The 14,554-nt window shown below is 45.4% G+C and overlaps 1 protein-coding gene across 4 annotated transcripts in view; it reads right to left on the reverse strand.

Moving 5' to 3' along the window:
• Window positions 1-14,554, reverse strand: part of dmpk (DM1 protein kinase) — an 82,340-nt gene that overhangs the window by 14,369 nt on the left and 53,417 nt on the right. For all 4 annotated transcript variants that reach the window (XM_085288068.1, XM_085288067.1, XM_085288069.1 and 1 more), the window contains exons 3-8: window positions 12,486-12,569; window positions 12,215-12,310; window positions 11,941-12,089; window positions 10,100-10,193; window positions 8,760-8,957; window positions 226-474 (exon numbers count right to left, since the gene is read on the reverse strand). In XM_085288068.1, coding sequence (XP_085144194.1) covers window positions 226-474; window positions 8,760-8,957; window positions 10,100-10,193; window positions 11,941-12,089; window positions 12,215-12,310; window positions 12,486-12,569 — 870 coding nt within the window. The remainder of the gene's footprint in view (window positions 1-225; window positions 475-8,759; window positions 8,958-10,099; window positions 10,194-11,940; window positions 12,090-12,214; window positions 12,311-12,485; window positions 12,570-14,554) is intronic.

Consider the following 14,554-nt stretch of genomic DNA (forward strand, 5'->3'; position numbering starts at 1 on the left):
CATAACAGATTTCAAATTTTTCATGCAAACAACCACCAACTGCTCTTATTTTTTCAGAAGCTACACACATTTCCCATGTTGACCACACTGGCAGCTTTATAGGATTAGGTTGGTTTATTTATTAATGTTATATGCTGGCTATGAAAGTTAACCAAATATGTTTATATGAGACTTATGCCAGTGTATGGCACACACAAATACTAAATGAAAATTCTTTTAAGTTACCATTTCACTAAGACAGTCGTCGAGGATGTCAAAGTTTGATGTGTCAGTTGGATTAGAGACTTCAGGCAGGAAAGGTGCAGGGACTTTATGCAGGGAACTCCAGTCCAGTCCACTGAAAAACTGATGATTCCTAAATTCACTGGAGCCTTTCCTTCCAAGACGGACTTCCCTGTCACAGATCAGTTCATTGATGAAGGAACGAGCCTCCTTTGAAATCTCAGGGCCAGAAGAAGGAAACTCAAAATACTCCTAAGGGTTATCAAAAAAGGTAACAATTGAAGAAAGTTGTTAACTTTGTTGTTTTTTCTAGCAACATTATTTTGAGTGCTTTGATGCTGTTAAAAACTATGCTGTTAAAAATTATGATCCTGGCCTTGTTTTTCTGAGCATTCCATAAATTCTTGGTTTGTTTATGTGGCAGAGTGTGGTTTGTGGCTAGGGATGGGTATCGTTTAGGTTTTATCCGATACCGGTGCCAAATCTGTACTTTTGAAACGGTGCCGGTGCTCAAACGGTGCTCAAACCGGTGCTTAAAGAATGGAGAACACAAAATTGGTCCAAAAACCTCTCATGTTCAGCTGTTTTTTGTAAAAATATAACAATGTTAGCCTTTTCTGCAGCTATGGGGCATATATGGTATCACTCTTGGCTGGAAGCAGTGCTTAAACAATGGAAAAAACACAAACTTTGTCCTAAACCTCTCATGTTTAACTGTTTTCCACTTTTTTTTTGGTCATTTTAGCCTTTTTGGCCAGGGTGAAGGGAGTATCTGTCACGGTCGGACGGCCCTTTCCGGACGACCCTGCTTGTGTTTATGTTTTCTGTATATGTGTTTGCTTCTCCCTCCCTGGCCCTCGGGGTTGTTTACGGAAGTGCGCGCCGTGGGAGAGGCGTGTCCTGGCGACTGTCGTCATTGGGAGTCCCTCTTCGCTGTTGCCGGCCCACCTGCAGCTGATTACCTGACCAGTGGTTGGTAATCATTCCTCCAGGCTAGAAAGGGGTATTTAACCTGGACTCACGGCGACAGTCGGCGTGGGATTATTACTCCGAACTGGTATAGTCTGTGCGAGCAGTGTGAGTGTGTTATTCGGCTAGCGTGTGGCTAACGCTGGATTTTCCTTCTTCCTCCAGGAGGGGCGAGCGGAGAAGCGAGTTGGGGAGCACACACACTAAGGGAGTTACTACACGGAACGCACTGGGAGCAAGGGACGAGCACGATTGGAAAATTGCACTTTTGAATGGATTGTTGGACTTGTCTGTTTCACTGTAAATAAACGCACTGTGTCTCTGTGAGCAAGAACCGCGCCTGGGTCCCTCTTTTCCGTGACAGAATAATCCCACCACCATGGACCCAGCGGATTCTGCTTCACGCCAGCTGTCTATCCAAGCGGAGGTTTTGGAGCGACACGAGGAAATGCTGAAGCACGTTTCAAAGGAACAAACCGCGCTTCTGCAAGCCATGACAGAGCTTAAAGGTATGTTGATTTCCTCACCTAATACGGCTCCAACGCAGCCCGCCCCTTCGCTGGAAGCCGCGGCAGCCTGTCCGCTTCCTCCTTCACCTCCACCGCGGCAGCGGGAGTACTCACTCCCCGCACCCGAAAAATTTGATGGCGAGTTGGGGAGGAGCCGGGGTTTTTTGATGCAATGCTCTCTTGTGTTTAGACAGCAACCTTGTGCCTTTGCCTCTGATTCTACTAAAATCGCTTATTTGGTGCAACTTATGACTGGGCGGGCGCTTCAATGGGCTCAGGCAGTTTTAAATACCCAGCCCTCTGTGTCATATGACGTCTTTCTCAGCAAGTTTCGCTGTGTGTTTGATAAAGGCGCTAGCTCAGATGCTGCAGGTCATCGCATGTTTTCTCTGAAGCAAGGTAGGAGGAGTGTTGCTGACTTTTCCGTGGAGTTCTGGATCCTAGCGGAGGAGTCGGGCTGGGAGGAGAAAGCACTGCGTGGAGCCTTCCTCAACAGCCTTAATGAGAATATTAAGCGTGAGTTAGCAACCAAGGAACTGCCTAAAGCTTTGTCTGCTCTAATCAATATGTGTATTAACTTAGACGACCACATGCGGGAGTTCGGCAGAAGAGCCGGGGATGGTCGGCGGCCTGCTGGGGGCACGGGTACATCTAGGGACCTTCCTACTCTGATGTGGAGAAGTGAGGAGGAGGAGCAACACGGGGATGAAGAGCAACCCATGCAGCTCGGCGGAGCCAAGCTTTCCTCCTCTAGACTGGGGCGCAAACAACGGACTGGTGAGTGCTTTCTTTGTGGAAAAAGAGGACATTTTGTTGACTCCTGCCCAGACCGAGTAAAAGAGTCGGCCCGTCAGTAATTGTGGGGATACTGGCGGGCGCCACAACAAAAGTGTTCCCTCACCTCAGCTGCCCTGCTAAATTAATGTCTCACTCCCTCACTCACTCCTGCTGCGCACTCATTGACTCTGGTTCTGAACAAAATTTCCTAGACGAGGAGTTAGCCAACATCTTAGGCCTGCCCCTACTTCCCCTTCCAGAGGTCCTGAAGGTCTCAGCCTTAAATGGCGGCCATCTAGCCTCCGTCACACATCGCACTCAGGAGGTTACACTCATTATTTCGGGAAATCACTCTGAGAAAATCAGTTTGTTGGTATTCAAAGCCCCCCACACCCCACTGGTACTGGGATTTCCTTGGCTCCAACATCACAACCCCCAAATCGACTGGGCCAAAGGGTGTGTAACTGGCTGGAGCACGCGGTGTCATGAACAATGTTTACTTGCCCCTGTCCCGGACAATCCTGGGACCGCCTCTGCGAAAAGCTCCTCACCCCCCGATCTTTCCTTGGTGCCCGCCGACTACCACGACCTCGGCCAGGTATTCAGCAAAAGTAAGGCGTTGTCTTTGCCTCCACATCGGCCTTACGACTGTGGAATCGACCTACTCCCAGGCGCTCCCCTGCCAGCAAGTCGGCTCTACAGTCTGTCTAAACCGGAACGCGAGGCCATGGAATGCTACATAACGGAGTCTCTGGTCGCAGGTATTATTCGCCCATCTACTTCGCCTTTAGCAGCAGGATTCTTCTTTGTAAAGAAGAAAGATAAGAGCCTGCGTCCCTGCATTGACTTTCGAGGGCTGAACAAGATCACTGTTAGGAATAAATATCCACTCCCCCTGCTGGCCTCGGCATTCGAACTATTACAGGGGGCAGTCCTGTTCACCAAACTGGATCTTCGGAGTGCCTATCATCTGGTTCGCATCCGCAAGGGTGACGAGTGGAAGACGGCTTTCAACACCCACCTGGGGCACTTCGAATACTTAGTGATGCCCTTCGGTCTCACTAACGCCCCCGCGGTCTTCCAGGCCCTGATTAATGATGTGCTCAGGGACTTTATTAACCATTTTGTCTTCGTGTATCTGGATGACATTCTGATTTTTTCCAGGTCGCAGACTGAGCACATCAACCATGTACGTCTGGTTCTACGGCGCCTATTGGAGAACCGCCTTTTTGTGAAAGCGGAGAAATGTGAGTTCCATGTGGAAACTGTTTCTTTTCTGGGTTTCATTGTGGTACAGGGGCGTTTGCGAGCTGACCCGGCCAAAGTCAAAGCCGTAGTGGAATGGCCTATTCCCAAGACCCGCAAGGAGGTGCAGAGGTTCTTGGGCTTCGCCAATTTCTACCGCCACTTTATCAGGGATTTCAGCAAGGTAGCCCTTCCTCTAACCAACCTAACTTCTCCTAAGTTGTCTTTCCAGTGGGCCTCCGCAGCCCAGCAAGCGTTTGATCGGCTCAAGCACCTGTTTTCCTCGGCTCCGGTCCTCGTCCAGGCGGACCTCGGCCGGCCTTTCGTCGTCGAGGTGGACGCGTCCGATTCGGGCGTGGGGGCGGTTCTCTCCCAACGGATCGACGGCAAGTTGCATCCCTGTGCATTCTTCTCCCGCAGGTTGTCTCAGGCCGAGAGAAATTATGACGTGGGCGACCGGGAGTTGCTCGCCATCAAGTGGGCCCTTGAGGAATGGCGACATTGGCTGGAGGGCACTGAGCAGCCTTTCGTGGTGTGGACGGACCACAAAAATCTGGCGTATCTCCAGGCAGCCAAGCGCCTCAACGCCCGACAAGCCAGGTGGGCCTTATTTTTTACTCGTTTTCACTTCTCCATTACTTACAGGCCCGGTTCTAGGAACACTAAGCCAGACGCGTTGTCGCGCCATTTCGCACCCGTGACCGATGAGGACGAGAAGGAAAAACCCATCCTGCCCCCCACCTGCATTGTGGGTGCACTAACATGGGAGATTGAAAAGGTGGTCAGGGACGCCCAGCGACAGGAGCCCGACCCTGGCACGGGCCCGAAAGGGAGACTATATGTTCCGGCCACAGCGCGTAGTCAGGTCATTCACTGGGCACATACTGCCAAGTTTTCGTGCCACCCAGGTAAAAATCGCACTGTCTCCTTTCTACGACGTTTGTTTTGGTGGCCCTCTCTTGTTTTCGATGTCCAGAACTATGTTGCGGCATGCCCGGTGTGCGCACGGAACAAAACCACCAACTCGCCTGCTTCTGGCCTCCTGCGACCGTTACCCACTCCAAAACGCCCATGGTCGCACATCGCCCTGGACTTCGTCACCGGCTTGCCTCCCTCTGCAGGTAACACCTCCATTCTAACCATTATTGACCGTTTTTCCAAGGCTGCCCACTTCATTGCTCTGCCCAAGCTCCCTTCTGCCTTGGAGACGGCCCAGTTACTGACGCAGCATGTGTTTCGGCTCCACGGCATACCCCAGGACATCGTTTCCGACCGTGGCCCTCAGTTCACCTCGCGGGTTTGGAAGGAGTTCTGTGCAGAATTGGGAGCTCAGGTCAGTTTGTCCTCCGGGTTCCACCCCCAAACTAATGGTCAGACCGAAAGGGCCAATCAGGAGCTGGAGGCCATGTTGCGTTGCGTCGCATCATCAAACCAAGCGACCTGAAGCGAGCAGTTGGCCTGGGTGGAGTATGCCCACAACGCCAGCACGTCATCGGCGACTGGACTCTCGCCCTTCGAGGCGTCGCTGGGGTATCAACCCCCTCTCCTCTCCATCTCTGAGGGAGAGCTGGCGGTTCCCTCGGTCCAGCACCACCTTAGGCGCTGTCGTCGGGTCTGGCGGGCCACGCGCGCAGCACTCCTGAGAACGGCCGAGCGGAACAAGGCATTGGCGGATCGCCATCGCACTCCTGCTCCGGATTATCAGGTCGGCCAGCGGGTGTGGCTCTCCAGCAAGCACATCCCTCTTCGGACTGAGTCCAAGAAACTGGCCCCTCGGTCTCTTGGCCCCTTTGCCATCCAGGAGGTCCTGAACCCGGTGACGGTCCGGCTGGCCCTTCCGCCTGCTATGAAGGTACATAACGTCTTCCATGTTTCTCAGGTTAGGCCCGTCCGGACCAGCCCTTTGTGCCCGCCCCCTGGGCCCCCGCCACCCGCCCGGATTATCGACGGCGCCCCGGCGTATTCCATTACTTGCATAATGGATGCCCGGCGCCGCGGTAGGGGCTTTCAGTTTTTGGTGGATTGGGAGGGGTACGGTCCGGAAGAACGTTCTTGGGTGCCGCGGTCTGCCATTCTCGATCATCGCATGGTGGGAGAATTCCGCCGCCGGCATCCGGACAAGTTTGCCAGGTCGCCCGGAGGCTCCCATTAGAGGGGGGGTACTGTCACGGTCGGACGGCCCTTTCCGGACGACCCTGCTTGTGTTTATGTTTTCTGTATATGTGTTTGCTTCTCCCTCCCTGGCCCTCGGGGTTGTTTACGGAAGTGCGCGCCGTGGGAGAGGCGTGTCCTGGCGACTGTCGTCATTGGGAGTCCCTCTTCGCTGTTGCCGGCCCACCTGCAGCTGATTACCTGACCAGTGGTTGGTAATCATTCCTCCAGGCTAGAAAGGGGTATTTAACCTGGACTCACGGCGACAGTCGGCGTGGGATTATTACTCCGAACTGGTATAGTCTGTGCGAGCAGTGTGAGTGTGTTATTCGGCTAGCGTGTGGCTAACGCTGGATTTTCCTTCTTCCTCCAGGAGGGGCGAGCGGAGAAGCGAGTTGGGGAGCACACACACTAAGGGAGTTACTACACGGAACGCACTGGGAGCAAGGGACGAGCACGATTGGAAAATTGCACTTTTGAATGGATTGTTGGACTTGTCTGTTTCACTGTAAATAAACGCACTGTGTCTCTGTGAGCAAGAACCGCGCCTGGGTCCCTCTTTTCCGTGACAGTATCTGCCATCAAACAAGAGGACAGCCGCATGTAGCTATGATGGTGTTTGCTAGTTCACCTTACATGCATTCATGTAATAACGTGGTTAGCCTACTCAACGTAAATTAGCTACTCACGCAGAGAAGAACGGCTGCTGCTGCCACCATCATCCGTCATCATTTCTGCTACACTGGCAGGGCTAGGGGCCAGGACTCTCCTCTTCGTGTTTTTGGGGGATGTTGCATAACAGGCAACCCACCCGCAGTAGATGTGCTCGGTGTGAGGTCTCGCAGCAAGCTATCAAATACGGCGCATTTCTGGGCTTTTAAAAAAACCGCTATGCGTCGCCAGGTGTTTCATCGGATTTGAGGTGTTACCTCCTTTGACAGTATCACAGTATCAGCTTAAAGCACTTGTTGCTGCTGAGTTTGCATATTTTGCTGTGAAGTACAGCCAGACTTTTGACCGCTTTGCCTTGGACATTTTTAATCTGTAGCTCTGCTCTAACAGAACGTACGTACCTGGCCCCGCCTACTATCCTCGGAAACGTAAAATGATTGGCTAGAATCTAAAGTGTATCACAGCTCAGGAAAAAAAAGCACCGAAAAAAAGCACCGAAATGTGCGCTGCTTTTCGGTCTGGTTACTACCGTTTATGTCAGAACCGGTGCCATCATGGCACCGGACACCGGTACCCATCCCTATTTGTGGCTCAGCTGCACTGGGTTCAGGGTGTGGTGTCAGGGGAGCCCAGGCAGAGGATCTTAGCCTGCCCACAGCAGCCAGGAGCAGGTTAGTGGATGTCCACTGGGCAGTAGTGGACCGCTTGGGCGTCACGCCAGAGGACTATTGCTGGCGTTTCCAAGAGGGGACGTTTCTTCTCTTGGACTTTTTGGATTTCAGCAGCTATTCAATAAACTGCTTGCCATAAGTTAAACCCAGTTTGCCTCCCCAGGTCTGCATTTGGGTCCTCACTTCTCGTCTTCCATCTTATGACAAACTTTTACACAAATATAAAAGTATACAGAACCTATAGCTATACACTTGTTATTATATTTATATACAGTTACTTCAGAAAGTATCCATATTCATTTAACTTTTGTAGATTGTGTTTTAGATTTAATTTAAAGCCCAATTGTGCTCAATTCCACACTTATCCAGTCCCTCTGTCAAAGTGTCAGTAAACAAGCATATAGTTAGGGCTGGACCAGGTGACCCTGAATCCTCCCTTAGTTATGCTGCAATAGACATAGGCTGCCGGGGATTCCCATGATGCATTGAGTTTTTCCTTTCCAGTCACCTTTCTCACTCACTATGTGTTAACAGACCTCTCTGCATTGAATCATTTCTGTTATTAATCTCTGTCTCTCTTCCACAGCATGTCTTTTATCCTGTCTTCCTTCTCTCACCCCCAACCGGTCGCAGCAGATGGCCGCCCCTCCCTGAGCCTGGTTCTGCCGGAGGTTTCTTCCTGTTAAAAGGGAGTTTTTCCTTCCCACTGTTGCCAAAGTGCTTGCTCATAGGGGGTCATATGATTGTTGGGTTTTTCTCTGTATCTATGAAGCGCTATATAAATAAAATTGAATTGAATTGAAAACTTCAAATTGCCTTTGCTTGGCAGAAAACGCATTGCATGAATAGACTAAGGTGGTCAGTTTGAATAGAAACTATTATGTAATGGCCAGTTAATATACATTTAACATGAAACAAAATAATAATTGTGTTTATGAAGCTTAGAACAACTATGACCTCATTCCTTTATCAGAAATCACATGAAGGTTATTATGAACTTGATAAGTCAACCAAAGGTTTTTAAACCACCTATACATCATGGTACTATAACCCTTGAAAAAAATGTACTTTAAGTTTCTCCACTGACTTATGAAAAACAAAACTGAAACAAACAGACAATCCAGACTAGCAGTGCTTATTTCTGTTTACACTGCATCATAGATATTAAACTGGTGCCATTATGCTATACACACTAGGTTGTATAAACAAATGAATAAAAACAGATTTAAACATTTGGAAATATTTAGTTACAATTTTTGTTTCAGTCCGGAGAATTACACTCAGATACTGTCTTCTTTAAAAACCTTTTTGGTCTGGATAAAGTGATAAAGGCCCATTTGGTCCATTATAATTGTTGAATTATGTGCCAAAATTGCATTTTGTTATTTTGTTTGTTTTACCAGCACACAGACGGATCATTAAAAATACTTGCAACAGAAGTGAATGGAAATCTGCCATCGCTATTAAAATGTGTGCAGAAATTTTATTATACTCCAAATTTTCATTTTGGCATTTATATGACATTAAAGCTACTTGTATGTACCTGAAAGTGAATGATCTTGGCATATGTTTCAGAGATGGACTCTGCATAGAAAGGTGTGGTCCCCAGCAACATCTCATAAGCACAAATGCCCAGAGCCCACCAGTCACACTCAGGACCATAACCTCCACCTCCCTCAACTGCTCTTAAGATCTCTGGAGACAAATAGTCTGGGGTCCCGACTGCTAAAGACGAGTGCACCTGCAAAGAAAAGAAGATAGATTTAAAAAAAAAATAGAAATAACTAAAAGCCATGACCTGCTTCAAGGAAATACTAGAATGTAGCAAAATCATCGCTGCGTGTTTTTAGTCCTGTCTTAAAAATGAACAAATAAGGAAGCTCCATGACAAGTAAACTGAGTTTTTGTTGTTGTTGTTGTTTGTTTGTTTTTGTTTTTTTAATTACAGCCGAGGAGGTCAGATGTGCCCTCCCTCTGAAAGCAGTCTTGTCACAGACAAACAGAAGAAAATGGTATTGAGTTGAAAAGGAACACAATTTGTCCCGTACTTCAGCTAGAATGAAAAAAAGACTCAAAGCTGGAGTTATTAAGTGTCTTTACGCTGCGCAGCTGCCTCTTCTTCTCTCATTCTCTCTCCCTCCCTCTCCTGTTGCTACTTCAATCGTGAAACTGATCAATGATCAGCTGATTGGCTTTTCTCTCTTGTTTGTTTATCGCCCACTTTGCACCAGAAAGAGAAAACCAGCGGATGTCGCGCTAAACAACAGCAGCAGATTTAAGCTCGATGAGCTGTTGTTAGAATTGATTTAATATTACTTTCTAGTATCAGCTGATGTTTGCTGGGTCTAGCAAAGTTTTTACAGGGGGGGCAGGTAGGGCATTAACAGGGATTGGGGGGCACAAAGAAATACTTTTCTTTCTTATTCTCATTTAAAATGTCTAGCTTTTAATAAATAATTATCTGACTCTTACAGCCAGAGTGGTCATAATGTAAAATGTATAGAAAACATACATATATACCAACAAGACAGTGTGCATCACTGTCACAACACCATTTGTGTTCATTCAAAGGCTTCATGGCTTTTCCTATAATACCTGGTGGGCTGGTCTCTAGTCAAAATGCCCGGGCCGATTTTTTTGTCCCAGTCCAGCCCTGTCCGGGTCAAGGGATGTGCAGACCTTCCTCTCTCCAGGTATTGCGTGACATATTGTAATCTTTACTGTAAAACTAGACTGTTGCTATGAGTTAGTTTAAGAATGTAACTGAGAATGTATGAGAGCACTACTTTTAGGAGACAGTGTTGCTTTTTATGCACATCTTTTTTTGTGAAAACTAATGTCTGTCTGTCTGTCCGTTGTTACTTGCACACAATGAACTCTCACCATCCCATCATCAAGTAGCCTCAGACAGGAACCAAAGTCTCCCAGTCTAATATGCCCATCAGCTGTCAACAGGATGTTGTCAGGTTTGATGTCTCTGTGTAAGAAAACAGGTAAATAGGGCTATTTAACCTCTAAATGTCAGATTTCATTAACAAAAAAAGTCATTATGATCAAATGATTATAGTTTGTTTATGTTAGTCAGTTTTAGGAAAGAGCTAATATTAATATTTGAACCTCATATCTCTGATACATATATTTTAGATAATGTTTCTCTGCAAACTCGGTACACAGCAAATTCAAAAGTGTTAAATGTTTTGGTGTTAATAGTCTTCTTGCAAAAGTAGAGTTAATTTTACTCTAAGCAGAGTCATATTCTTTTAATGTAACTCTGAGGTGTAAAATGATAGTAGTTAAAATCAAGTGTTAAAAATGAGTGTTTCTCTGTCAAATCTGGAGGTGTTACAATGGAAACATTAACTCTTGACCTCTTAACTCTGAACTCCTACAGGGGCTATGACACCAACAGAGTACATTCACAGACTCCGCCCCCAGCACGGCTCCAATCGAAGCTGAAGTGAAGCCGTTTCAGAACATTTTGCTCTACATATTTGAGTTGTTTGCCATGCTTGGTAAGTCATTTTTCAAAGATTGTTTCAATTATTATTATGAGCTTTTACTTCTGTGGCTCTTTGGAGTTGAGACAAAGCTGTGTGAAAGGCATTAGCCATGTTGCTCGCTGATAGCATAATATTCTGTTTTAGCTAGCTGAAAGGTATTGTTTGCGGGCAAATACCACAGCCTTGAAAAAAGCTTGCATGTGAATTTTCAGTCAAACTTTTGGTCAAATACACCTAAAACAATGTCTAGAATGTGAAATGTTGGTATAATGGTGCTACTTGAAGCCTGAAAACGATCGCCCATTAAAAAAAAAAACGAGCAAACAGCAGTAGCTGACGTCCTGACTGGATTCTACGTTAGCATAGATCCCTCCAGAGTTTTGTGCACACGGTTTAGGTAAAAATTAAAAAGGTTGAGGTTTTACATTTAGTTCAGTATTACCTGTTGCCTGTGTCCTTGTCTTTTGGGAAAATACTTTACGCAAGTAATGGCTCAAAGAGGATTCCTTTTTTTTTTACTGTGCTGCAATTGTTTACTGGATTATTTGTGCCATTAATTAGTGTCAACTAATTTTTATTCGATCTCCGCACAGGATATGCTTGTGAAGATGGAATATGGGGGAGAGCAGAAGTGCGTTGAAGTTCCACAAAGGGATGAATGAAGGACATGCATATTGTATTGAAGAAATAAGTGATGAGAATGCTGTTATTTGCATTTACCATGTCAGACCTTTTGATAAACAAAATTCTAATGAAAGTGAGAACATGTATACTGTTACATCTTTCAGAAAATGTTTTGAAATTGTGCTGCACAGTTCAGAATAAATGTTTTTCAAAAACCATTGCATCTTTTTAGTAAATGTTTATTTCCAAAAGAAATTTCTAGAAGTTCAGAACAGTAAAATTCCCGCTTTTTAGAATGAATTAGAAGATAACTCTTATGTAGTTAAACTAAAATACTCTTTGAGAGTTAATATATAAACTCTTAACACCAAGTGTTAAATTATCAACTCCAGACAGATTTGGTGTTTAACACTAAATCAGAGTTAACGTACCAACTCTCCAAAAAGAGTTAAATTAACACTCTGGTGTGGACCCATATAGACACTTTAATAGTGTTGAAATCAAATCCGACAGTGTTAATTTGGACATGCTGGATTTGCTGTGTATGACTGTAGCCCTAAATAAGAAAAAAAAAAAGTAAAAAATCAATAAGCAGTCTACCTGTGCACATAACCCAGTCTATGGACTGAGTCAATGGCCATAACCATCTCTGCCAAGTAGAACTGAGCCATGTCCTCAGGGATCCGATCCTCAAATTTACTGAGGAGAGTCAGCAGGTCTCCACCTACATAATAATCCATCACCAGGTACTGAGTGAGAAGGGATTGGAAGGTTGTGAAAATTAGTAATCGGATTCAAGTTAAATATAAAATGCTAAAATGTAGACAACACATTTGTAAAACATATTTATCTGATTGACCATGTATAAACATACCAGGTAGTTATCATCTTGAAAGGCATAGTGCAACTCTGTGATCCAGCGTCTGTCACCCCTTAACAAAACTTCCCTCTCTTCTTGGTAACATGCTGTCTGTGTAAAGCATGAAGAGAACTCGATGCCAGACAAATGAAAAGCAGCAGGCAGAAAAATATAATGCTGAATTATCAATAACAAAAACCTTATAGATTTAAAGTTTGAGTCCCCATTATGTTGTCATAACCCTATTCTTAGTGTTGTGAATGTGAGGTTATCTGTGCTTGTGTACCTCTCCTCGCCTCAGCATGTCCCACTTATTCATAATCTTCAGAGCATACACTTGTTGTGTGTTTCGCATCTTTGCCACTGCGACCTGTGGTAGTGACAAGACCAAAAGCAGCACAATAACCACTTAAACAATTGGATGCACAAAACGAGAAGACTGTCATAATTGGTGATTTGTCTAAAACATTCTAACAGTGAGAGATGGTCGTGTTCTGTATCGAATTATGTACAAATGAAACATTGCTTATTGGAATATTTGAATGTTTTGACAAACACTCATTCACCTGCCAAATATCAGAATACTTCTCAGTATAATTCAATTCAATTCAATTCAATTTTATTTATATAGCGCCAAATCACAAAAAAAGTCGCCTCAAGGCGCTTCATAGATACAGAGAAAAACCCAAAAATCATATGACCCCCTATGAGCAAGCACTTTGGCGACAGTGGGAAGGAAAAACTCCCTTTTAACAGGAAGAAACCTCCGGCAGAACCAGGCTCAGGGAGGGGCGGCCATCTGCTGCAACCGGTTGGGGTGAGAGAAGGAAGACAGGATAAAGACATGCTGTGGAAGAGAGACAGAGGTTAATAACAGATATGATTCAATGCAGAGAGGTCTATTAATACATAGTGAGTGAGAAAGGTGACTGGAAAGGAAAAACTCAATGCATCATGGGAATCCCCCGGCAGCCTACATCTATTGCAGCATAACAAAGGGAGGATTCAGGGTCACCTGGTCCAGCCCTAACTATATGCTTTAGAAAAAAGGAAAGTTTTAAGCCTAATCTTAAAAGTAGAGATAGTGTCTGTCTCCCGAATCCAAACTGGAAGCTGGTTCCACAGAAGAGGGGCCTGAAAACTGAAGGCTCTCCCTCCCATTCTACTTTTAAATACTCTAGGAACAACAAGTAGGCCTGCAGAGCGAGAGCGGAGCGCTCTAATAGGGTGATATGGTACTACAAGGTCATTAAGATAAGATGGGGCCTGATTATTTAAGACCTTGTATGTGAGGAGCAGGATTTTGAATTTATAATAGCTCAAAGCATTGCTTTGGGGAACTTTTTTTTGTTCTTTTGGTTGCTCTTTTTCAATTCAGTTTGTTCAACTGAGTTCTATTTATATAGTGTCAAATCACAACAACAGTGTTGCCTCAAAGCATTTTATACTCTAAGGTAAAGACCCTGCAATTATACAGAGAAAACAGAGAAAACCCCAACAATCTGATGACCCCCTAGGGGCAAGCACTTTGGCAACAGTGTGAAGGAAGCCAGACTCAAGGAGGGGTAGTCATCTGCTGCAACCAGTTGGAGGTGAGGGGAGTAAGACAGTAAGAGAGCCTGATGATTAATAATAACTACCTGCAGAGTGTTGTATAAACACATAGTGAGTAAAAAGAGATGAATGAAGAATTCTCAGTGCATCGTGGAAAGCCCCCAGTGGCCCAAGCCTATTGTAGAATTAATTAAGGGAGGAGTCAGGGTGACCTAATCTAGCCCTCAAAAAGGAACATCTTAAGCCTAATCTTAAAAGTAGAGAGGGCATTTGTCTCCCAAATCCAAGATGGTTTCACAGAAGAGGGGCTTGAAAGCTAAAAGCTCTGTTTGCAATTCTGCTTTTAAATATCCCAGGAACAGAATCAGAATCAGAGAGACTTTATTTATCCCCAAAGGAACTCCAAGTAAGCCAGCAGTCTGAGAGTTAAGTGCTCCTTTGGGGTGATATGGTACTATGAGGTCTTTAAGATAAGATGGGGTCTGATTATTCAACACTTTGTATGTGTGGAAAAGGTTTTTAAATGTGATTCTGGATTTAACGGGGAGCCAATGAAGAAAAGCCAGGATTAGCAAGATCTGCTCTCTTTCTAGTCCCTGTCAGTACTCTCCATGCATGTAATGAATTACAATTGTTCAGCCTACAAGTAAAAAATGCACGACCTAGTTCTTCAGCATAAATCTGAGACAGGATGCTTCTAATTTTAGAGATATTGCACAAAGATATTGCTGCAATGCACTGTGTTGGTGCATGGCAATTAAGAAGAAGTAGGTGGCAGAATTATATCCTTAAACATAGTTT

Source organism: Mchenga conophoros, linkage group LG10 (assembly GCF_057382185.1).
Source record: "Mchenga conophoros isolate Kocher_MC1m ecotype Shallow Benthic linkage group LG10, M_conophoros_male_GT1.1, whole genome shotgun sequence".
Classification (NCBI taxonomy): domain Eukaryota; kingdom Metazoa; phylum Chordata; class Actinopteri; order Cichliformes; family Cichlidae; genus Mchenga; species Mchenga conophoros.